Source organism: Delphinus delphis, chromosome 5 (genome assembly GCF_949987515.2).
Source record: "Delphinus delphis chromosome 5, mDelDel1.2, whole genome shotgun sequence".
NCBI classification, from domain to species: domain Eukaryota; kingdom Metazoa; phylum Chordata; class Mammalia; order Artiodactyla; family Delphinidae; genus Delphinus; species Delphinus delphis.
The window spans coordinates 137911723-137936503 of NC_082687.1; the positions used below are offsets into that span (position 1 = coordinate 137911723).

General features: G+C 43.1%; 1 protein-coding gene across 1 annotated transcript in view; it reads left to right on the top strand.

The window, feature by feature from the left end:
- The window catches only part of LOC132426202 (HAUS augmin-like complex subunit 3), a 171408-nt gene that overhangs the window by 94148 nt on the left and 52479 nt on the right, over window positions 1–24781 (top strand). Inside the window, exons 17-19 of the mRNA XM_060013084.2 lie at window positions 15437–15494; window positions 16448–16522; window positions 17436–17550. Coding sequence (XP_059869067.1) covers window positions 15437–15494; window positions 16448–16522; window positions 17436–17550 — 248 coding nt within the window. The remainder of the gene's footprint in view (window positions 1–15436; window positions 15495–16447; window positions 16523–17435; window positions 17551–24781) is intronic.

The window sequence follows — 24781 nt, forward strand, 5'->3', positions numbered from 1 at the left end:
ATTTCATTCCTGACATTGGTAATTTGTGTCTTCTCTCTTTTTTCTTTGTCAATCTAGCTAGAGTTTTGTCAATATTATTGACTTTTTCAATGAAGCAGCTATTTGTTTCATTGGTTTTTCTCTGTTTTCAATTTTATCAATTTCAGTTTTTCATTATTCCCTTTCTTCTACTTGATTTGGGTGTATTTTGCTTTTCTTTTTCTAGGTTCTTAAGGTGGGATATTAGATTATTCCTTTAAGACTTTTCCTTTTTTCTCATGTATGCATTTTTAGTGCTATAAAATTTCCTTCTCACTGTTGCTCTAGCTGTATCCCACAAATTTTGATATGTTGTATTTTGTCAAAGAAAAAATGCACCAGACAGAGTTAAACAGGCAAGGAAGAGTTTATTCAGGATTATTGCAATAAGGGAGAGAGATTGAACTACTCCAAATGCAGTGAAGACAGCAGGAGATTTATAGCTAATGGGGAGGGGAAGGGGTCAGTGGGTGGAAAATTACTAAGAAGAACTTGGTGAGGTACGAGGGGTTGGGGGGATTCTTGCTAAACTGCTTGCTAAACTTGCTAAACTCAGCCACAGTTTTTGCCTGTGATATTTGAAATAGTACAGTTCTTGTCTAAAAATTTCCTATCCTGCTAGAGAGTGCAGGCCTTTGTTGGGGCTTTTGGTCAGTGGCCATCAGCATGTCTAGGTTACTGGCTTCTTCAACACCCAGTCTGAGACTTGTGAAGCAAAAGGAAACCCTGGGCCTCACCTTCATGTAATCCTTGGTCCTGTGGTCCCTGGCCAGTCTGCCTTCCTCTCTCCACTTGCAGAGCTGTCTTGTGTTTGTTTTACACATAATGGCTAGGGTTTTAGTTGTACCAGTGGGGGAAGAGGGGGAGTGTCCGTGCCGTCCTCCTGGAAGTGCAGTCTCCTTATTAGCAGCATTAATGGAACAAAAGATTTGCTTGCACAAGGATGGTTTCAAAACACTGTCTGCTGTGTATTTCATTCCCAGCACCTCTTGCTCCTATGAGACTGCCCACCCTTGGGGCTGAGGCCTCTATTTCTTCAGAAGGAGAGGGGGATACAGCTGAGGATAAAGAAGTCTGTGTTCAGCTCTGGCTTTCAACACAGAACTTGTGAAAGAGCACAGCAGAAACAAGAAAGTATCAGAAATGAAGATCAGAAAGTGTTTGGGGTGTTTTTTTTCTTTTTTTTTTTTAAATTTCAGAAGCTTCCTTTTAAATACCAAGACTCAGAGACTTGTATTTTCAGAGTTTATAAGGTAAGGTATGCAAGATATGCTATATGGGCAGGTCCACTTCACTGGGAGGCATGAGAATGACTTGTGGGCTTGGAGGAAATGCTGAGAGGGAGACAAGCACTAGTATCTCCAAAAGGGCTCTGGCCTGGCCCCCTGGGGGAGAAGCCCAGAGGAGGGAATAGACCCCTGTAGACTATAACCCATGGGGGGGAGGCTTGGCTTCTAGCCCAGAAGCCTGGGAGTTCCAAGCCAAGACAGGGCATGGGCATTGGGCAGGGACCCTGAAGTGGCTTTCTCCTGCCAAGTCTCCATGGGCCCCAAGGGGCGTGAGTGAGAGCTGGAAAGTTCCCGTGGCCCCTTGGTCCTGTGGTCCTCTGTTGTGGAAATGCAGGACCACCATATTTGTCTGGGTCTGACTGGGCCACAGAGTGGGGCTGTGAGGTGGACAGTCCAAGGTCAAGTCCACACAGAGGAGGCATCTGAGTTTCAGCAGATCAGCAGTGTCAAGCAGAGCCAAGGCCAGGACCAGGTCATCAGGGGAGGGGCCGTTGGATGCTGGCCATGGTGTGATAACAGGCTTCACCAGCAGAAGCAACAAGGGCAGCTGGCCCCAAGCTGGTGACGTAGGACCCACCCCTTCCTGATACCATGCGGTTTCTGGGCTCCTCCCCGCAGACACAGCCTGGGGCGGGAGGAGCATGACTGAGAGGGAAGAAAGGCTGGGCTTTGAGGACTGTGGGTCCTACACTGACTGACTGCTTTTCCCCAGGAGTCTAAACTGGTGATTAAAATACCTCTAATCCACGTATTCGTTCAAATACGTTCAGCTGCAAATGACAGAAAATCAGACTAAATTGATCTAAACAATTAAGGTCTTTCTTAGCATACCTGACTTAGAAGTCCAAGGAAGGGCTGGCTTCAGGCAAGGTTTGATCTATCAGTCAAGTCATACAGGCAGGTCCCTCTTCTGTCCCCCATCTCTCAGCCTCTCGTCCTCAGCATTCCATCAGGTCTTGGGGATACCTGCTTAGTTTCTCTCCATGTAGCTTCCATGAAAGGAAGGGGAAACATCTTTTGCAGACGCCCTCAGCAAGCATCTCCTTGCATCTCTGTCTGGAACTAGGCCACCCTTGAACTAGTCGCATGGCCACAAGATGGGCTCTGCTGGCTGGCGTAAAGAGGGGAGAGCCCTAGTGAAAATCTGAGTGCCATTTTCTAAGGAAAAAGAAAAAGAGCATGCTTCAAGGCCCAAAACAAAGGGCAAGATTATGATATTTTTCATGCTATCAGCAGAAATAAGGGTTACACATTTTAAACCTACTATGTAAGATAATTGAACCAGTATCTCTTTGAATGCACTGAAAGAGGGTAACGGATATTTATTACTTATCTTTCTAGTTCTAGCAGCAAATGTTCTATTCTGTCTGCCTCTGTGCAGCCGTCCTTACGTTGTTATTTGGAAAAGAGCCTTAGGAAATTTGTCTTCAGGCCCAGACTCTGCCACCAAGTGTAGAGGCCTGGCTTTCCTGATACAATATTTAAGCCCTATATTCATCAGTACCTACATAATGTTACAGTAGCTAATTTGGAAAAATTCTAATCATGCTCTTTACATCGTTGGCTTGTGAATTTTTCAGCTTTGCTTATGAATATCCCTCCTACATGGTATTATTTAAATATCAAAATATTTATTAGCAAGATTTTTATAAATCAAATAATTATTGCTAAATCTGTGTCACTACTGGAAACCCAAATGAGATTTTTAAGCCTCTGTCCTTTGTCATTTTAGTGATGTATGACTTTCCTATTTCTATTTAGAGTGAAATGAGTAGTCCCCTCCTTGTCCACGGACCGCGTCACAGCACTTTTCGTGCATCTCCTTTTGATGGGGACCTTAGCAGCTAGAGGGTACCAGGAGCGAGTACCACTGTGAGCAATGCACAGTGATTCTTTATCCTATTCAATTTCATCTTCTTTTTAAATATTTATTTAGTTGCACCGGCTCTTAGTTGCAGCAGGTGGGCTCCTTAGTTGTGGCTCACCGGCTCCTTAGTTGTGGCACGCATGTGGGATCTAGTTCCCCGACCAGGAATCGAACCCGGGCCCCTGCACCCGGGCCCCATGCTCCATTGGGAGCATGGAGTCCTATCCACTGCACCACCAGGGAAGTCCCTCAGTTTCATCTTTTAAAGCACTGGTGGTGACCGGCAGCTAAACGGACCATCAGAGCCCAAGAGCCGGCAGGGAGAGGAGCCTGTTCCTAAAGCCACTCTGCCCGGCTGCATCGCGGCCCCACTGGGCCCAGCCCCCTTCCCTGCTAGCAGAGGCTCACCCTTTCTCTGGCGGCCTCTCGCTCCGCCTGCGGCGGTCCCGCTGCTGCTGCTGGGCCGGGCTGCTGCCTAGGTCTGTCCTTCCTCCTCGCCTGGCTTGGTCCTCCCACATCTGTCCCCTCTCCTCCAGGGTGGCCCCTCAGGGGCCTGTTTCCTGCTCCAACCCCCTCCTCCTTGCTGCACTCATGCAGCCTGGTGCTCCTCCCTCCTCTGAGCCCACCGCACACGCCACTCCTTCACCAGCAGCTTCCCACTTACATGCTTACGACACTTGCATCTCTCTCTTTACTTAGCTCTCCTTCAGATCTCTCAAACAAACAGTTACAGTCCCTGTCTCGGCTCCCTGGTAACTCAGGCAGGACCTGCATGTCTAGGATCACCAAGTACGTGGGGGTCTGCCTCCTGGTCCCCTCTGCTCCCCACTGCCTTCTCATTCCCCCTCCTAGGTCTCCACGCTCTAGTCCGTCCACCAGCCGCCTGTGCAGCAGCCAGAAAACCTCTCAGATGGTAGCCTGATGCTTCTTCAGGCTTCAGCCGCTGCCAGGCCTCTCGGGGAAGTCTGGACACCCTGCCTCCTTCTCCAGCCCATTTCCTGCTGCTCCCCACTCACTGATTCATTCACGAGCACGTCGTGTGTGCCAGGCTGTTCATGGAGCTCGTGCTGAATGGACCAAAACCTCTGCCCTTGTGGAGTCTGGGGGGCTGGAGGGCACGAGCCAGACAGCAGACATACTAAATTAGTCATGATGTGGAAGATGATAAACACTGTGGACAGCACAGAGTCGGGGAAGGACCCAAAGCACAGGGGAAGGTGGTGTTGGCCAGGGCAGTCAGAGCAGGACTGATGGAGTAGGCTGCGTCCTGGGGGAGCACAGCTGTTCATTTATTCCCGACGGGCCAAGGTGTCTCACAGAGTGCTCAGAAGATGCTGGAGCTGCTGTCACGTAGTAACCAGGACAGAGGAAGCCAGCATGCTGGCTGTGGCCCCGCTGGATCCTCTGAGGACCCACCGAAAAGATGGGGCTGCCGTCACGGTGCCTGTCCGTCTGCAGCCTCCTCCGTGTTTTGCCTCCAGCGTGGAGACTGTGGCCAAACTGAAGGTGGCTGATCCCCGGACCAGCCGTTCTGCCCAGGCCACACATGCTGAGCAGAGACGCTGTGGGCCGGGGCCCATGGGTGCACCTCCTTCCCCACAGTTCAGACTATTGCCTGCTTGGCATGTTCACTTACAACTACTGACAATCGAACAGACGCCAAAGTATAGACTTAAAACGTCACCTCTGCACTTTGCCTTTTGCTGAATGTGAAGCGAAGGCCGTTAACATTGAATTTTTCCAGATCAGTTCTCTTATTTTTTCACACATGCCAGAGTTCACCATGAAAACAAATGCTAGGAGTGTGCCCAGTCTTCGTCATTCCAGACACCAACGGAGCCTTGGGCTGTGCAGAGCAGTTGACGGAAGCTGAGAAAAGGGGCTTGCTGCAGAGAGCAGAGCGCGTTTCCTGCAGTGGGTCTCAGCGTCCTGGAGAATCTGGCTGAGTTTGTTACACAAAGGACTTGGAAGTGGTTTTCATACATTTAAGTGTCCACATTAACGGCAGAAAATGTTATAGCTGACAATTTGCTTTCAATTTCCACAGTTTGGGTAAGTTTCAGAACAGTCCCCCTGACATGTGGTCACATTGCTGTGTGCCCACGCTGATGCTCACTCTAGAGAGTTCGAGAGGCTCATGGACCTGGTCCCGCCCACTGCACCTTGGACCCGGGAGAGTAATGTCATCACTGATGGTGGAGCCAGGTTTCTCATGTTGCAGTAGAGAGGAGGTTCGAACGACCCATGCGGTGGATTAGAGTTGGAGACAGCAGTGTGGACTCATGTGTGGCTTCACACAGACACAGATGGCTATACCTAGAAACATTTATAGGTACGACTACACAGGGCAGCATATGTGCACATATCTCCTTGCTCTGTCAGCTGAGAGGGCCTAGAAGCAAGGACGCCCCCTAGCACCCAGATCTTGGCTTCTGATACCATCTCCAGTGAAAGCAACCAGGGCTCCTTGAGAAACGGCTGATTCTACGACTGCGGCAGGAAACACACAAGATGAGCCTGGAGCATCCTGTAGTGCCAGAGAGTAAGGAAGTGATAAACACACACACACACTGAAGAGGTTAAGTCAAAGGGACACAGGAGCCAAGTGAAAGAGCTTCCACTGGCCAAAGCCGGAATAATGTGAATAACAAAATAAATAATGTTATGTTGGGTTATAACCCAAAGGATAGAATAAATGTCCATGAGTTCATACGGATATAAATGACTGAATAAATACATAAATAAGGGAGAAAAGATGAATCCCCCATGTAGAATAATTTATGTAGGTATTAATACTTTGCCTTCAAGAAGATGGAGCATAACTCCCCACTCTGTAAGCATAGGGACTCTTTCCAAAGAGTATTGTATGAAAAGAGGAGAAAAAGGTAACTTTACAGTGGAGAAATTGAGCAAACACACCTCAGCCAAGTGATCAAGGCCAACATCAAAAGTGATAAACCATACTGCTAGTAAGAACCCTTATTATTATGATGTGATGAAACACAACTTACCTCTCCAGCCTTCCTCCTCAAAACCCATATCCCCATTCTAATCATGAGAAAAACATCAGACAAACCCCAATTAGGGATATTCTACAAAACTACCTGACCAGCAGTCCTCATTTTTGTCAAGGTCATCAGAAACAAGGAAAGTCTGAGAACCTGTCAAAGCCCAGAGGAGCCTAAGGGGACATGACAACTAAATGCAGTGTGGGATCCTGGAACAGAAAGTGGACATTAGGGAAATATTGAGGAAATATGAATAATTTATGGACTTTAGTTAATAATAATGTATCAGTATTGGGTTCGCTAACTGTGACCAATGTACCATACTAATGTAAGATGTTAATAATAGGGAGAACTGGGTGTGGGATATATTGGCACTCTACTAGCTTCACAGTGTATCTCTAAATCTAAAACTATTCAAAAATTGAAATTTCATTTTTTAAAAAAGGAGGTCAATATTCATTTATGATAAAAGCTCAATAAAGTGAGTATAGAGGGAATGTATCTCAGCATAATGAAGACCATATATGACAAGCTGACAGCTAACATCATACTGAGTGGTGAAAAGCTGAAGGTCTTTCCTCTATGGGCAGGAACAAGACAAGGATGCCCACTGTCACCACTTTTATTTAACATTGTATTGGAAGTCCTGGCCAGAGCAATTAGGCAAGAAAAAGAAATAACAGGCATCCAAATTGGGAAGGAAGAAGTAAAACTGTCACTATTTGCAGATGCTATGATGTTATATATAGAAAACCCTGAAAACTACACACACACACACACACACACACACACACACACACGCACACACACAAACTGTTGGAAGCAATAAATGAATTCAGTAAAGTTGTAAGATACAAAATCAATATTAAAAAATCTGTTGTTTATATATACTAATAAACTATCAGAATGAGGAATTAAGAAAATAATCCCATTTTACAATTGCATCAAAAATAATAAGATACCTCGGAATAAATTTAACCAAGGAAGTGAAAGACCTGTCTGTGAAAACCATAAAATGATGAAAGAAACTGAAGGCACAAATAAATGGAAAGATATTCCATGCTCATGGATTGGAAGAATTAATATTGTTAAAATGTCCATACCACACAAAGCATTCTACAGATTCAGTGCAATCTTTATCAAAATTCCAATGGTATTTTTCATAGAAATAAAACAAACAATCCTAAAATTTGTATGGAACCACAAAAGACCCCAAATAGCCAAAGCAACCTTGAGAAACAAGAATGAAGCTAGAGACATCATGCACCCTGATTTCAAACTATCTTACAAACCTAGAGTAATTAAAACAGTATGGTACTGGCATAAAAACTGGCATATAGATCAATGGAACAGAATAGAGAGCCCAGAAATAAACCCATATATATATGGTCAATTAATCTATGATAAAGGAGCCAAGAATATACAGTAGGGAGAGGATGACAGTCTCTTCAATAAATTGTGTTGGGAAAACTATACAGCTGCATGCATAAGGATGAAACTGGACCACTATTTTACACCATATACAAAAATTAACTAAAAGTGGATTAAGACTTGAATGTCAGACCTGAAACCATATAACTCCTAGAATAAAACATAGGTGGTAAGCTCCCTGACATCAGTCTTGGCAATGAGTTTTTAGATCTGACACCAAAAGCAAAAGCAACAAAAGCAAAAATAAACAAGTGGGACTACTTCAAACTAAAAAGCTTCTGTACAGTAAAGGAACCATTAACAAAATGAAAAGACAACCTACCAAATGGGAGAAAACATTTGCAGATCATATACGTGATAAGCGGTTAATATTCAAAATGTATAAAGAACTCATACAATTTTATAGTAAACAAACAATTCAATTTTTAAAATGCACAGAGGATCTGAATAGACAGTTTTCCAAAGAAGACATACGGATGGCCAATAGACATGAAAAGATGCTCAACATCACTAATCATTAGGGAAATGCAAATCAAAACCACAATGAGATATCACCTCACACCTGCTATGATGGCTATTATCACAAAGACAAGAAATAACAAATGTTGGTGAGAATGTGGAGAATAGGGAACACTCATACATCTTTTAGTGGGAATGTAGATTGATGCAGCCACTATGGAAAATAGTATGGAGGTTCCTCAAAAAAAATTTTTTTTAAGATTTAATTTTATTTATTTTTGGCTGTGTTGGGTCTTCATAGCTGCACACAGGCTTTCTCTAGTTGCGGTGAGCGGGGGCTACTGTTCGTCGCGGTGCACGGGCTTCTCATTGCAGTGGCTTCTCTTGTTGTGGCTCGCGGGCTCTAGGCGCAGGCTCAGTAGTTGTGGTGCACAGGCTTAGTTGCTCCATGGCATGTGGGATCTTCCCGGACCAGGGATTGAACCCGTGTCCCCTGCATCGGCAGGTGGCTTCTTATCCACTCTGCCACCAAGGAAGTCACCCTCAAAAAATTAAAAATAGAACTACCATATGATCAAGCAACTCCACTGGGTATTTATCCAAAGAAAACTTTAAAATTAATTTGAAAAGATATCTGCACCCCCATGTTCATTGCAGCATTATTTACAATAGTCAAGACAAGAAAACAACATAAAGGTCCATCCATGGATGAACGGGTAAAGAAAATGTGGCATATATATACAATATAATATTATTCAGTTGTAAAAAGAATGAAATCTTGCCATTTATGACACATGGATGGACCTTGAGGGCATTATGCTAAGTGAAACAGATTGGACAGAAAAGGATAAATACAATATGATCTCCCTTATATGTGGAATCTTAAAATACAAAACAAGAAAAACAAAACAAAACAAAAAAACGAACTCATGCATATAGAGAAGAGACTGGTGGTTGCCTGAGACAATGAGTGGGAGGTGGGTGAAATGAGAGAAAGGGGTCAAAATGTACAAATTTCTAGTTATAAAGTGAGTAAGCCATGGGGATGTCATGTACAGCATGGTGACTATAGTTAACACTGTATTGCATGTTTGAAAGTTGCTGAGAGAGTGGATCTTGAAAGTTCTCATCACAAGAAAAAATGTCTGCAACTGTGTGTGGTGATGAATATTAAATGGACTTTTTGTGGTGATCATTTTGCAGTATATACAAATATTGAATATGTTGTATACCTGAAACTAGTATGTTATGTCAATGACACCAAAATTTTTAAAAGGAGGGGAAGGGGAGCCAGGATCACCAAGGGGGGCAGATAGCATGCTGCGTTGGGGAGACTGCAGGGAGCTCGGGTTGGCTGGAGCTGGCGTGTCTGTGGGGCAGTGGTGAGAGATGGAGTTGGCAGTGGTGATCAAGATCAAATCGTAGGGGCACGAACTCTACCTCTGGGATAGTGCAAAACCACTGAGATATTTGAAGCCAAGGGGTGAAAAGGTTGGTTTAGTGTTTTTGCAAGCTTACCCTAGTGGTAACCTCGTTCCCAGCCTGGGTGACTCTGCTCTGAGGGGTGCTCTTTGGTTCCCCCTCCCAGTCAGAATGACAGCACCCTGTTATCGTCCTGCATGGGCACAGTTTGTAGTGATGCGACTTCTCTCTCTCTTTGTTCTCCCTAAACTGCAGTGTAAGCCCCTCAGGGCAGGACCCATGTCTGTCCTGTTTTATTTATTCTTTGCCTCTCCCCACTAGGATGGGAGCTCCGTGGGAGCAGGGACTCTGCCTGCCATGTCCACCACTTGTTTTCCCAGCTCCTAGCAGAATATCTGGAATAAACTAGGAGCCCAATAAACAGTAGTTAACAGAGGGAATGGTAGAGTTGCTTCATTCGTGGTTGGGAGAGTGTTGTTAGAACCCATGTAAGATGTGACCAGGACACGGGCAGCGGAAAAGAGGCAGAGAATGTGGAAGGGAAGACGTCCAGGAGGAAAAGCAGGTCTGGGCTGTGCGGGGAGGGGGCCGGGGGGAGGGTGCAGGGAGTGGACAAGAGCATCTAGAGCATCTAGAGACACATCTGTTGGACTTGGGAAACCAGCTGGAATGGAGGCACCATTTGTTAGCTGGTTCATTCATTCACTCATCCTGGGGGGCAGGTGGCCCATGGCTGTGTAGACACGTAACACATTTACGTTGTGATGAGTGCCAAGGAGAAAATAAACAGGGAAATGGGAATAGGGAGGGATGGGGTGTGCTGCTTTGGCTTAGATGTTCCAGGAAGGCTTCACTGAGTAGGTGACATTTGAGCTGTGGCTTCAAAGCTGAGAAGGAGCTGGGCCTGCTAAGGTCTGGAAGAAAGACCATCTAGTCAAAGGCTCCAAGTCAGGATCACTTCCGAGGCTACGGCACCCTGTGAGATGCTAGAAGGCGTTCTGTGAAAAGGGTTCCACAGCCGACTAGATCTGAGGGGTGCTGCAGGCCGAGCTCCTTTCAGGGCTTTACTTCGCAGCGTAGTTGAACGGTTACCTGGTAGGGAATTTGCACATCTTGAGTTGCAGCCCCAACTGTGCCTCTTGCTGGCCTGAATCCACCTTTTGCTGCTGCAAAGCTCACCTGTCTCTGTCCGCGCCAGCAGTGTCCGTGCTGCGACTGACATCAACCCTCCCTCCTCTGGCACTGTTGCATGGACTTCAGTTTGCTCTTTGGTCAGTTAGTGTTCTCCCCGGATGGTAACCTTTCTCACAACACCACCCCTCTCACTTTGTCTCTGTCATTGCACACAGAAAAATACTTTCTGTAATCACTTCCCACCCTTAAGTGAAGGCTGTGCTCAGAAACTTGATTTCAAAGAGTACAGCGTAGAAAGGGGGAAATAAAAAAGTAACTTTTCAATGCAGAACTTAGCAAACACCGCCTGAGATCAAAGTCGACATCAGCAGTGATAGGTCATGTCGACAGCAGGTGCCGTTGACGTGATGGGGCACTTTATCTCTGGGGTCTTCCTCCCCAAACCCGTAACCCCAGTCTAACCATGAGAAACAACAAGCAAATCCCAACTGAGGGATATTCTGCCTGACCAGTGCTCCTCAAAACAAGGTCGTAAAACACAAAATCTGGGAAACTGCCACAGCCAAGAGGAGCCTAAGGAAACATGATGACTGAATGTGTCCTGGATGGGGTCTTGGAGCAGAAAAAGGACATTAGGTGAAAACTGGTGAAATCCAAATAAAGTATAGAGTTTAGTTGATAATAGTGTATTGATGTTGGTTTCTTAGTCGTGTGAAGGATGCCCTAGAAACGTAAGATGCTAGCAATGTGGGAAATTGGGTGAGGGGCATAAGGGGACTCCCTATACTATCTTCCTAACTTTTCTGTAAAACTGTTCTCAAATAAAAAGGTTATTTTAATTAAAAAAAAAACATTTAACATAATAGAAGATTCCATAGATGTTTTTGGTCCTCTCCATCAAAATATTCTGGTTCCATTTTTATCAGCTGAGTTATTTAATTTTAATAACTGTTTATCTCTAGACATATTTGGGACACTTCATAAAAGCAATTCTGATTGAAAGTCATTTATGTTTTCTTATTCGGTGACTGTGTGCTCCTCTAGTCTCCAGTCAGTGTGCACAGCATTTTTATTGGCTTGTTTTAAGGTTGGCTTACGGGAACTACTGTTCGTCTTCTTTCCCTGCAACTTGACAGTGAAAGACAGTGTTCGGGAGTTCCTTGGTAGCCTAGTGGTTAGGATTCTGGTTTTCAGTGCTGTGGTTCAGGTTCAATCCCTGGTTGGGGAACTGAGATCCCACAAGCTGCACAACGTGGCCAAAAAAACACAAAAAAAACCAAAACCATATACAGAAAGAAAGAAAGAGAGCGAGAGAAAGAAAGGAAGGAAGCAAGGAAGAAGGAAGGAAAGGGAGAGGGGAAAGGAAGGAAGGAAGGAAGGGTTCATGGTTGAGGTTCTCTGCTGTAGTCAGATGCCAGAGCACTCATTCATGCCTCGGCAAGTCACCGTGAGCAGAATGGCCACTGTGGGATAATAGAAAAGAAGATGCCGTTTGAGACTAGTGTGAGTGCCTGGGAACTGGGCTCATGTCTATCGGCAACGGTGGAGAAAAAAAAGAGTTAAACCTTCAAGTGCCTTCTTAGGATGCATTCTTCCGTATGGTCGAAGGATGAAATATACATTTTAATTTTCCTTAAAATGTTCAAATTGGGTCTTCCCTGGTGGTCCAGTGGTTAAGAATCTGCCTTCCAATGCAGGTGACACAGGTTCCATCCCTTGTCGGGGAACTGAGATCCCACATGCTGTGGGGCAACTAAGCCCACGTGCCACAACTATTGAGCCCACGTACTCTGGAGCCTGCACACCACAACTAGAGAAAAGCCCATGTGCTGCAACAAAAAGACCCCACAGGACTTCCCTGGTGGTGCAGTGGTTAAGAATCCGCCTGCCAATGCAGGGGACACGGGTTCGAGCCCTGGTCCAGGAAGATCCCACATGCCCTGGAGCAACTAAGTCCATGCACCACAACTACTGAGCCTGCGGGCCCTCATGCCACAACTACTGAGCCCACACACTGCAACTACTGAAGCCCACGTGCCTAGAGCCCATGCTCCGCAACGAGAAGCTACCGCAATGAGAAGCCCACGCGCCACATCGAAGAGTAGACCCTGCTCACTGCAACTAGAGAAAGCCCGTGCACAGCAACAAAGACCCAACGCAGCCAAAAAAAAAAAAAAAGGCCCCACATGCTGCAACGGAAGATCCTGCGTGCCGCAACTAAGACCCGACGCAGCCAAATAAATATTTTTTTTAATGTTCAAATTATAGAACATATTTAACAAAGTGTGCTATATAGGTTAGATATTTAGTGAAGTTTCTGTTATTTTATTATTTGTTATATTGTAAAGCATAAAAAGTGGCATTTAATTATTAAAAAGCTTCCTTCATATTCTTCTGAAGATAATCAATTTAAACTTAGCATTTCTGCTTTCTCAGGACAAGTAAGAAACTTATTTATCCCTCTTTCCATTGGTAAAGGAACTTTCATTAAAAGTGATGTTTTATGTGCTGTGGGAGGGAAATGATTTCAGGAATCATGCCAGACGACCCTGACACCACGCTGTGCTTACCAAGAGCTTCTAGCTGGGCACGTTAGTTACAGTCTGGTCTGATCCCGATTTGACATGCTATTGGATAGAGAACACACTCTGTTTTATACAGCTGTAGATGCTGACATTACTCAAAGTGAGTAAATTTTATAGATGTTCTCTTATGAGTTTGAGAAAAGTCCCTTCTTTCCCTAGTAGAGTTGTTTTAATATGAATGAGTGTTGGATTTTTCCGAATGCTTTTAATATCCTGTTGTGGTGGTGATGTGCTTTTTGTCCTTTATTCTACTAATCTGATGTATTATATTCATTATTTTTGGATTTTAAACCAACCTTGTATTTCTGAGATAAATCCCACTTGGTCATGGTGCATAACCCTTTTTACATGTTGCTAGATTCAGTTTGCTAATATTTATTGAGGATCTTTGTGTCTATTTATGGAGGATGTTCTATTTGGTGTCCGGCTTTAGCGTCAGGATAACACCTCGTAGAATGAGTTGGCAATCTCCTCACTCTGCCATTCTGGAAGTACCTTTCATTGCTGAATTTTTTGAGAGTTCTTTATATGTTTTGAATCCAACATGATTTGCAAAAAAAAGTTTGATGGAGTCCAGTGTTTCACTGTTTTCTTTTACGGACCATGCTGACGGTGTGTATCTAGCAACTCTTCATCTAACCCAAGATTACAAAGATTTTCTCTTAAGTTTCCTTCTAAAAGCTTTAGAGTTTTACATTTTACCTTTATGATCCGTAAATTATAGAATCAGCTTCTTGATAGCTATGAAAAATCCTGCTAGTATTTTGATTGGGACTGTATTAAATTTATAGATCAACTTGGGAGTCATTGGCGTATTAAGGTTGAACATTCTAACCCATGAACATGGTCTATCTTTCCATTTATTTAGGGCTTTTAAAATTTCTTTCATCAGAATTCTGTAGTTTTCAACATACGGATTTATAGCTAAATATTTTGGGGTGCTATTATAAATGGCATTGTTCATTTAATTTCAGTGTCCAATTATTCATCGGTACTGTGTAGACATAGAATCGATTTTTGTATATTGACTTTATGTTGATCCTTTGGTCAACTCCTTTATTAGTTCTGGAAAGCTTTTTTGTAGTCTCCATGGGCTCTTCTACATAAGAGATCACATCTAGTGAATAAGGGTCATTCTGCTTCTTCCTTTGTACTGTATGCTTTTCATTATTTTCTCCTTCCTTATGGTGCTGGCTAGGACCTCCTATATTATGTTGAGTAGAAGTGTGGGAAGTGGGCATCCTTGCCTGCTCCTGATCTTGAGGAGAATGCACTGAGTTTTCCGCCATCAGGATGATGTTAGCTTTAGGTTTTGTCACAGGCTCCGCTTACCAGGTTAAAGGAGTCCCTTCTGTTCCCAGTTTGCCGAAAGTAGTTTTTGTCACGAATGGATATTTAATTTGTCAGACGCTTTTTCTGCATCTATCGAGATGATCATGTGACTTTTCTTCTCTAATCTATTAATATGCTGAATGACATTGATAGATTTTCAAATGTTGAACCAGCCAAGGCTGGGGTTTGGGGGATTAACCCCACTTCGTCATGACGGATTGTCCTGTTGTTGGATTTGATTTGCTGATATTTTGTTTAGGATCTTTGTATATTCATGCAGGATATGGGTCTGTAGTTTTCTTTTCTTGAAATGTCATGTCTGGTTTTATTAGGATATTATTGACCTCATAAAATGAGTTAGGAAGTATTTCATCCTCTTTTTTTTTCTGGTAGGGATCGTGTAGATCTGGTACAGTCAGTCAGCAAGCACTAAGACCAAGGCTGGTGCCAAGTGCCAAGAGCAATAGCCTTGGTTAGAGTGGAGAGACCCAAATACTCATCTTAAAATAGCTTTTTAAAGGAAAGTACGGTGTACAGATTTCACGGAAATCTACATTAGCGTACTATGGTAGGAATTTTAAAGGTAACTAAGTTCATAATTCAGGCTGCTGATGAAAGAATTACTGTATATAATTATGATAAGGGTCACACAGGCTAAAGTCAAAAAGAATTGTTCTCATATTTGCTGATAATACCTAGTGCTATACCCACCAAAATTATGTTTCAGTATTAGTTGTATTAAGTGTCAATACACTTATGCATAGTACATTGGCATTAGTTATTTTGTTAATGTTTAATAAAATGTGACACATTTTAAATACCGTTAAATAGTACAGATTAATTTAAGAGAAGATATTTCAACTAAAGCAATTTCCCTCTTATTATTCACAGAATATCCAAGGCATCTCCAAGCACCCAATTCAAATAGCTAGACCTCAAAATTTTCAAGGTAACACATTTCTTTCTACTTTGCAGAAGTCTTGGGTAACATTTTCTAAAAACCTAGAGATGTTGTAATTGTTTTTCTGTGTAACTAACTGCTTTTCTTTCCTGAAGTTCTCCTCTGTATTTGCATGACCAGGATTTAAATATACATTGAAAAATAAAACACAGCTAAAGTGATATGGTACCTCCCCTTTAGCACTTTATAAGTTAAAATACATGATAAGTATACAAGGGAAGTAGCTCCCCTCCTACTATCTCTCCCCCACCAACTTCCCAACAAAGAAAAAACAAACAGACATACAATAGAACTGGCTTTTATTAAAGTCTGAAAATTACTGGAAATGTTTATGAAAGCATAGTAACACTCTTCTTTCTCTTAAGCTCTTCCACTGTACTGCTGATGGTTACATTTCTAAAGAAGAAAAAGGTCAAATCTGAGCAAAGTAGGGCTCTGTGGCCCATTCCCAGTAAACTCCTGCCCCCTTTGCTTTGGGAACTGCTGCTTCCGGAAGGTCAGGGCCAAACAATGAAGCGCGATGAGCAGTCCTCTTTAAAGTACACACAGTCGTGCGTGAACACAACTCATGGGAGGCGAGCAGCAGCTCCGCCTCCTCCAGCCCCTGTAAAATGCACTCAGCGGGGAAATCTTAGAATTTGTGCTTCCACAAAGGAGATCTTCTCAGCGGAGAGGCCAGAGGGTCTCTCGGCGGCTCTTACTGCAATGTTTGACCTTTTCTTCATTAAGAATTCTGCACAGAACAGGAGACTTTAACAGCAGAAAATGTAGTTTACTTTCAGTAGTCTTATGATGTTTTAAAATTACATTAAAAATATTAAGAAAAATCAGAAATCTAGACTCTTCTGACTTTAGAATGATGTTAAAATAACTTTGTATGAGGAATAGCTATGAGTCAGCTCATGACCAAATTCACCGAGTGCTCTTGAAATATGATTCAGGTAAAGACGAACTCCTTACCATCTCCCCGAGGGCCATGTTTGTTTCATCCGAAGGCCACACCTTCCTAGCAGCAGGTATGTGCGGGCCATGGTAGAGACACCGTGTCACTGGATCCCATGTTATGCGTTTCATACAGTTCAAATATTTAGAAATTGAATAATCCAAAGGTGCTTACAGAACTCATTCTTTAAAATAAGTCCTGGCAAATATTTATATGAAGCAAAGATTTCTTATGCACAGTGAGAGCAGCTCTGCTTCCTGGGTCCCTTCACTTTACCACGACTAGATCCCAAGTTCCTCTGCCTGGTCCCGCTCAGTCTGCCCCCCTTTCTCCTCTCTGTCCCCATCACCCGTGGCGCTTTGCCCTGCTCCCTTGCTGCAGTCCTGCTGGTCCCTGTGCTGTCCCCCAGCAACCAGCCAGCTCCACCTCGGGCCTGCATGGACCCCCCTCCCCAGATGAGGTCCCGCTCCCTCCTCCACCTCATACCTCTGCTGGAAGGTCACTTTCTTGATGACACTTTACAGCAGCTCCCTCTACACACACTGACTCCAGAAGCTCCTTCTCTTGATGGATCTGTGCCACTTCATCTCTCACCTTCTAACAGGCTGAGTAATTCGAATTGCCTCCCTCCCCTCAAGTGTAAGTTCTACGCAGGAAGGGATTGTTGCCCGTTTTGTTCACTAGCATACCCCAAGCACACAGCCTGGCGCACAGCAGGCCTTTTAAATTCTGATGTTCCAACGAACTGATGAATCAATACAGCCCACCCTGGAGGCATGGGCAGTCTTGCAGAAGAGGTCTCGGGACTTTTAGACCCAGGGATGGCCAATAGACCCGAGGCCTAAGGACCCTGGCATATGAGAGGTGGGCACGTTGACCTTGATTCCTCAGTGGGGAGGGAAGATTGAGGGTCCCCTGGGGGTGGGTAGCAACAATGAGGGGCATTGTTCCTAGATTCTGAATTAATGCAGAGCTCTATCTAACAGACTTTTCACAGATTGAATTGCGCATTCTTGCACACTTATCTGGGGATCCAGAACTTTTGAAGTTATTCCAGGAATCTGAAAGAGATGATGTATTTTCCACCCTGACTTCACAGTGGTAAGATATATGAGCTCATAATAGTATCAGATCCGCAGGAATGCTGACACGATTTTAAAAGCCTGAAATTGTTCCAAACCTATTTTCATAAGAAAGAAATTATACTTTTCTCTAGTAGTTAATCTCTGTGAAAAGAAGAGTAGGTAACAAGGATGCCAAGAGTTTCCTAATTATGAAAGAAGTGGTAATTCTTCACCACTAGAAAGGAAGTCCATTGCGAACGAATATAATAGAAATATGGAAAAATCAAACGTGAAAGGCACGCACGCCCTCCAGATGAGTGTCACTCAGGACAAAGCCCAGTGCCTGGCAACCTGAGTGGCAGTCGTATCTTCAGCCCCACTGAAGCCCTCACTTGCTGTTTGGGTACAAAACAAGTCTGCACAATGCTATGCTTTCTCACTGCCACCTCATCCTTGCTTTTTTGAGTAAACTTTCATTTTGCCTATTAGGCTTTTCTTCTTTCGGTTTGAAGCCTGGAACTCCTCCCATCTAAGGCCATGAATGCCTTTCTTCAGGGTGCATTTGGTCCCGAGGTCCAAAGCCAGCAAGAGCAGGCTCAGACCCTGCCTGCCCCTCCCTGCCCACCCCCCAGCTCAGCAGCTCTCAGCTTGGGTTGACGCGGTGCCGCCAGGTCCCGGTGCTTTCGCCCCGCCCGCCGCTCCCAGGGAGCTGCTCCCAGCCGCTCCCAGCTGCTCCCGCGGCTCCTCCCTCCTCCTTGGTACGCACCGTTTATTCTTCTTAAAACTGAGATATAATTCACAGACCATAAAATTCAGCCTTTCAAAGTGTACAATTCAGTGGGTTTTAGTACATTCACAAGGTTTTGCAACCATCATCACTGTCTAATTCCAGAACATTTCCATTACCCTAAAGAGAAACCCCACACGCAGTCGCTATCATTCCCCAGCCTTCCCTCCCGCCCGGAAACTACTAATCTATTTTGTCTCTATACATTTGTCTATTCTGGGCACTTCACATTAATGGGATCATACAGCACATGGCCTTTTGTGACTGTCTTCTTTCACTGAACATAATGTTTTCAAGGTTCATCCATGCCGTAGCATGTATCAATACTTCATTCCTTTTCATGGCCAAATAATATTCCATTGTATGGAATAATGTGTTCTGTATATTTCAGTATAAACAAAAAAATAATATTCCATTTATTTATCCATTCATCAGTTAATGGGTATTTGGGTTGTTTCCACCTTTTGGCTGTTATGAATAATACCGCTGTGAACATTCATGTACAAGTCTTTGTGTGGAAATATGGTTTCATTTCTCTTGGGTAGATACCTAGGAGAAGATTTTTGGGTCATATGGTAATTCTATGTTTAACTTTTTAAAATTGTGGTAAAATAACATAACATAAAATTTACCATCTTAACCATTTTAAAATGTACAATTCACGTCACAATAGTGGCAACTATATTTAATTTTTTGAGGAATTGCCGAAACAGTTTCCAAAATAACTACACCATTTTACACCCCACAAGCAGTGTATGGGTTTCCAATTTCTCCACCTTCTGGCCAATACTTTTTATCCTGTGTCCTTTCGATTCTAGCCATCCCAGTGGGTGTGACGTGGCAGCTTTGTTGTTTGATTTGCACTTCCCTGATGACTGCCGACGTTGAGCATCTTTTCTTATTCTCTGTCTTTGTCTCTTTCCCTCCTCTACACCTTTACACAAGTGCACCTGGGTGTGTTGCTCACCCCAGCTTTCTCTGCGTACTTCCTACCAGAAGATGGTCTCTCTTCTGTTTCAGTTCCTGTCCAGTTAGGATGTAAGATAACATAGAATTTTTAAGGCATGTGATAGATTTAATAATACCCCTGCCCTCTCTCCCGAGGCGTGGAAAGTCTTAGAAGATTGTTTCTACCTAGGAAGGAAGAGTATTTTGCTTATTTGTTTCACATATGAGCTTTGTTGCCATCTTAGTGCTTTGGTGGAAGGGTGCTATAGATATTCTCCTTGACAGTGTGAAAGAATCTATCTGTGATTCAAGGTGAGTGCTTGTACATAGATCACTAAGCGTGTTTTTTGTTCAATGGGCCCAAAGCTACTCTGGCTGTTGCTGACCAAGTGTTACAGAAAAATATTTTTGTCAAAGTATCAGGCAAAGGATGCAACTAAAGCAGTGCCAAGAGGGAAGTGTGCAGCACTGGTGCTTACATCAGAAATGAGGAAAGATCTCAGATAAATCATCAAACTTTCTGTCTCAAGAAACCTGAAAAAGATGATTAAGGAGGAAGAAGGAAGGAAATAGTAAAGATAAGAGCAGAAACCTATGAAATTGAAAAGAGAAAGCAATAGCAAAAATCAATGAAACAAAAGTTGGTTCTTCAAAAAAAAATCAATAAAATTAATAAACTCTAGCAAGACTGAAAAAAATAAAAATAGAGAAGACACAAAGCACCAATATCAGGAATAGAACAGAGGATATTAGTACAGATTCTGCAGACATCAGAAGGATAATAAGGGAACACTATGAACAACTTTATGCTCAAAAATTCAACAATTTAGAAGAAATGGATCAATTTCTTGAAAACCACAAAGTATCAAAACCCAACTATGATGAAATAGATAACCTGAATAGTCCTATAAACGTTAAAGAAATTGAATGTTTAGTTTAAAATCTCCTGAGAAGGAAATCTGCAGGGCCAAATGCCTTCCATGGAGTATTTTACCAAACATTTAAAGAATTAACACCAGTTGTATACAACCTCTTCCAGAAAATAGAAGAAGGAACACCTCCCAATCATACTGTGAAGCCAGTATTACCCTGATACCAAAACCAGACAAAGACTAAAAACAAAATAAAACACAATCCCATGCAGACCAATATCACTCCCAAATTTAGATGTAAAAACCCTCAGCAAAATATTAGCAAACGAAATCCAACAACATCTTAAAATGTTGTATGGGTATAATTATACGCCATGTCCAAGTAGGATTTATTCCAGGTACGCAAGGCTGGTTTAACACTCAAAAATCAGTGTAGTCCACCATGTAGTCAAGCTAAAGAATAAAAATAATATGATTTTATCCGTTGACCTAGACAAAGCATTTGACAAAATCCAACGCCCATTCATGATAAAAATTCTCAGGAATTTAGAAATAAAGGGGAGCAACCCCAACTTGATAAAGAACATCTGCAAAAAACCTACAGCTAACAGCATATTTAATGGTAAAAGGCTAAATGCTTTCCCCCTAAGATCAGTAACAACTTATTAATATTGAATATTGAAGTTCTGCCCACTAAATAAGGCCAGGAAGAGAAATAAATGGTGTATAAATTGGAAAGGAAGAAATAACACTGCCTCTATTTATAGATGATATGATTGTCTATATAGAAAGTCTCAAAGTATGTATAAGAAAAAACATTTTTTAACTCCTAAAACTAGTAAGTGAGTTTAGCAAGGTTGCAAGACACAGTATCAATACACAAAAGCGAATTGCATTTCTATAAACTAACAACAAACATGCAGAAATCGAAATAAAAAATGCAGTACCATTTACATTCACTCCAAAGATAATGGAATACTTAAGTATTCAGTTAACAAAATATGTATAGTATCTGTATGTCTAAAACTACAAAATGCTGATGAAAGGAATCAAAGAAGATCTGATAAATGGAGTGGCATACTGTGTTCGTGGAATGGCAGACACAACGTAGTAAATATGTCACTTCTCCCTAAATTGATCCATGAGTTTAATGCAGTCCCTATTAAAGCCCAAGCAAATTCTGTAGACATAGACAAGCTCATTCTAAAATTTAAATGAAAAGGCACAGGCCCTAGAATACCTAAAACAATCTTGACAAAGAAGAAAGTGGGAGGAATCACACCTGATATTAAGACTTAGTACACAGCAATTGGGAACTTCGCTGGCGGTGCAGTGGTTAAGACATCGCCTTCCAATGCAGGGGGTGCAGGTTCGATCCCTGGTTGGGGAGCTAAGATCTTACATGCCTCAGGGCCAAAAATCCAAAACATAAAACAGAAGCAATATTGCAACAAATTCAATAAAGATTTTAAAAATGGTCCACATCAAGAAAATCTTTAGAAAAAAATACAGAGTAATCAAGAGACTGTGGTGTTGGCAGAGGAACAGACACATAGACCAATGGAACAAAAAAGAGAACCAGAAATAGATCCACACAAACACGCACAACTGATTGTCGGGAAAGGTATAAAGTCCAGGCAGAAAATAATTCTCTTCAGATTCGTGTTAAGCTGATCACTCACAAAGCCAGCTTGGGAAGTTCATTTCTGCATTGGATATTGTATATGTCTTTCCTGCATTTTTTTATCTTGTGGTGGTTTTGGGGAGAACTTCAAAAATAAGAAGCTTCTAGTATTTGCATGGTGGTCGCTTCTAATTTCCTACCAGCAGTAGTAATCCAACACTTGTGACTTATACTATAATCAGTTGCTTTGGAAATGATTTTTATGTTCCAAACAGAGGACTAGAATAGCACATGGTGAAACAGCAGCAAATGCACTCTTAAAGATGTTTATTTCATGTACATGCCTTATTGTTTGAAACACAAAAAGCAAAAAGGCAATTAGATGTACTCTGAAATATTTAGTAACATTTTCAAAGAATAACAATTTTCTTAAAAAAACCTTCAAGAATATGTAGATCATGTATAAAAATGGAGACTTGGAAGAGGTCTTGGAGATCATCTGTAAAGCTATGATGTGACTGATGAAAGTCTGACCCAGAGAGCGGGGCCCTGCCCAGGGGTGCACGTCTGAGCCGGGTCAGAGCTGCCTCCTCCAGCTCCAGTGTTTTCACCTGAGCTCGGAAGACACAACCATTCTGCACGGAGGTGGCTTCCTTCACAGTAATCACCACACATGTGCCTGATTAGGTGGTTTCCTAAAAGTTCTACAAGGCAAATAAAAAAGCATTTCTTATCGGTTGTACGTTCAACTCAACATTTTCAGACTGAAACTTAAAAAATAATTTTTCACTGCAGAATATATTAGTTTTTCTTCTGCTTAAGGCTTTTCTTGAGTGCTTTTCTGAGATATTCTCTCGTAAGGCAGGTGTGGTAGATAGTCTTGTGGGCCTCTCTCCTTCTCTGGGGGAAGATGGTGCTTCCCTACCTGTTAGATGTCAGACTTGGGCGTGTGACTTGTTCTGGCTAACGAAACGTAAGCAAAAGTGACAAGGGTCATGCCTAAGCTGGGGCTTTAAGCAACTGCACACGGTTCCTCTTGATCTCTTTTGTCTCTATTTTGGCAAAATTGACAGAGGCTGCTCGATCATCCTGCATTATAAATGGTGGACCAGAATGTGATGGAAAGGTGGTGAAGAAGAGAAATAAAGTATTCTTGCTGTAGGCAGTAAGGTTTCAGAGTGATTTATTCTGGCAGCATAACTTGACCTATCATAGCATCTACAGGACTGGGTGCCAGGACTAAGAGGCTGCTGTAATGAATCCTGAAACGCGTGGCACTGGCTTTGGGGCCAGGCGGCAGGCAGTGAGATGTTTATTGGAGGCTGGAGGATGGCACTTGGTAAATGGTATGACATTTGGCAAGACTGTCACCTGGGATAACTTGTGAAGCAAATAATACCCTAATGAGCTGAGGTTTGGGGCAGAGTGGGCCAGCAGAATGCTAGAACATGCTTTGGTTGCTGTTGTCTGCATGTGACAAGGTACCATAAGAAAAAACTCAGAAAAGAACTGGCCAGTGTACAAGTAGGAATGAAAAGAAATAAGAAGATTACAGAAAATTGGAGTTTTACATATTTGAATATAGAAATGATTCTCATCTCCAACCAGTAAAAGATGAATCTGAAGAGGGCTTTGAACAACAAAGGCCAGTTAAAACACTGCTTTAACAAATGAAAGGTATGGCTTTGATGCCTACTGTTAACATCTCTGAAAGAAGGTGGCACCCATAAATCCTTACAGTTAGACAACGCAGCGCTGAACGAAGAGACTAATGCTAGCTTCCCCCCACGTTCCTGATAAGCTGCAGGCACCTGCGGTGGAGTCTGGAGAGAGGATGCATCTCTAAGCGAATTGTGGGAACGTCTGTTGGCACGTGGAGCTGACTGGAGTTAAATAGGACTTACTGTGTTTCTGAGCACGGTACTTACCAAAGAACCTCCAGTCTGGGCCAAAGGAGACTGTGATTACAAACCTGGGGCCCCACGTATTCTACAGCCAAGAAGCAGTCCGGGAAATACGCTCGTTCCCCCAAGGAAAGAAAATCCTTCAGTGCCCTCTTACATGTAGCCAAGAAAGATAATGGAAAAAGAAGTCCCAGGAGTGGAGCAAATGGCCATGGTGAGCAAGGGACTGAGCAAGGGTCCTTTGTGAGAAGGGCCCCTTCAGCGCCTACCCAGTGAGAATTCAGAGTTGCTGTGGACCAATGACGCCCATGTGTCTCCCACTCTTCCCCTTTCCGCATGGGAGTGCTTATTGTGGGCGTCCTGTCCCTGCCCCACCGTTGCATAGCACATGTGTGGAGTGAAAGGTAGACTTGGCCTTGGCCTCCAGATCAAGAGGAGCCCCATCAAGGCCTGATATAAAGATGATCACAAAATCCTGACGCCCTATCAGATGGAACTTGGAATTGTCACTCTTGTCAAGGGGGAGGAAAGCCAATATGTGTGGTCAGAAGGGCGGAGTGTGGTGGAATGTATTATTATTCAAGCATATTTGCTGCCCCTCCCTGGAGGAAGAGTGTACTTCCTTGCCCGTTGACTCAGGCTTGGCCATGTGACTTGCTACCAATGACATGTGAACAGAAATGACATTTGTCACCAATGGGTAGAAATTTTAAGAGCCAACACATGGTTAACCGTATTTTCTTCATCCTCTGCCATGACAAGCATCATTGTTCCAGATGTAGGCTAGACTCTGCTCCTGAATCACAGAATGCAGATGACATGGAGCAGAGCCTCAGCTGACCAGTGTTGGATATGTTGCATGAACAAGCAATAAGCCCTTGTGTTTGTAAGCCTCTGAGCATAGCCTAGCCTGTCCTTACTGTACAGCAAAGGTGCAACCATTTGTGTTGTCAGTATTTGGGTATGTCTCTCTTAAAAATGAGCTTAAATACCACATCCTGTCTGAGTGCATCAGGAGGAAGGTGTAGGGGAGGTCGTGCTAACGTTCAAGGGCATGTGGCCTATGAACTTGGTTTCACTATCATGTGGCAGTGTGACCCAGGACCCTAAACCACAAGGTCCCAAGGAGACTT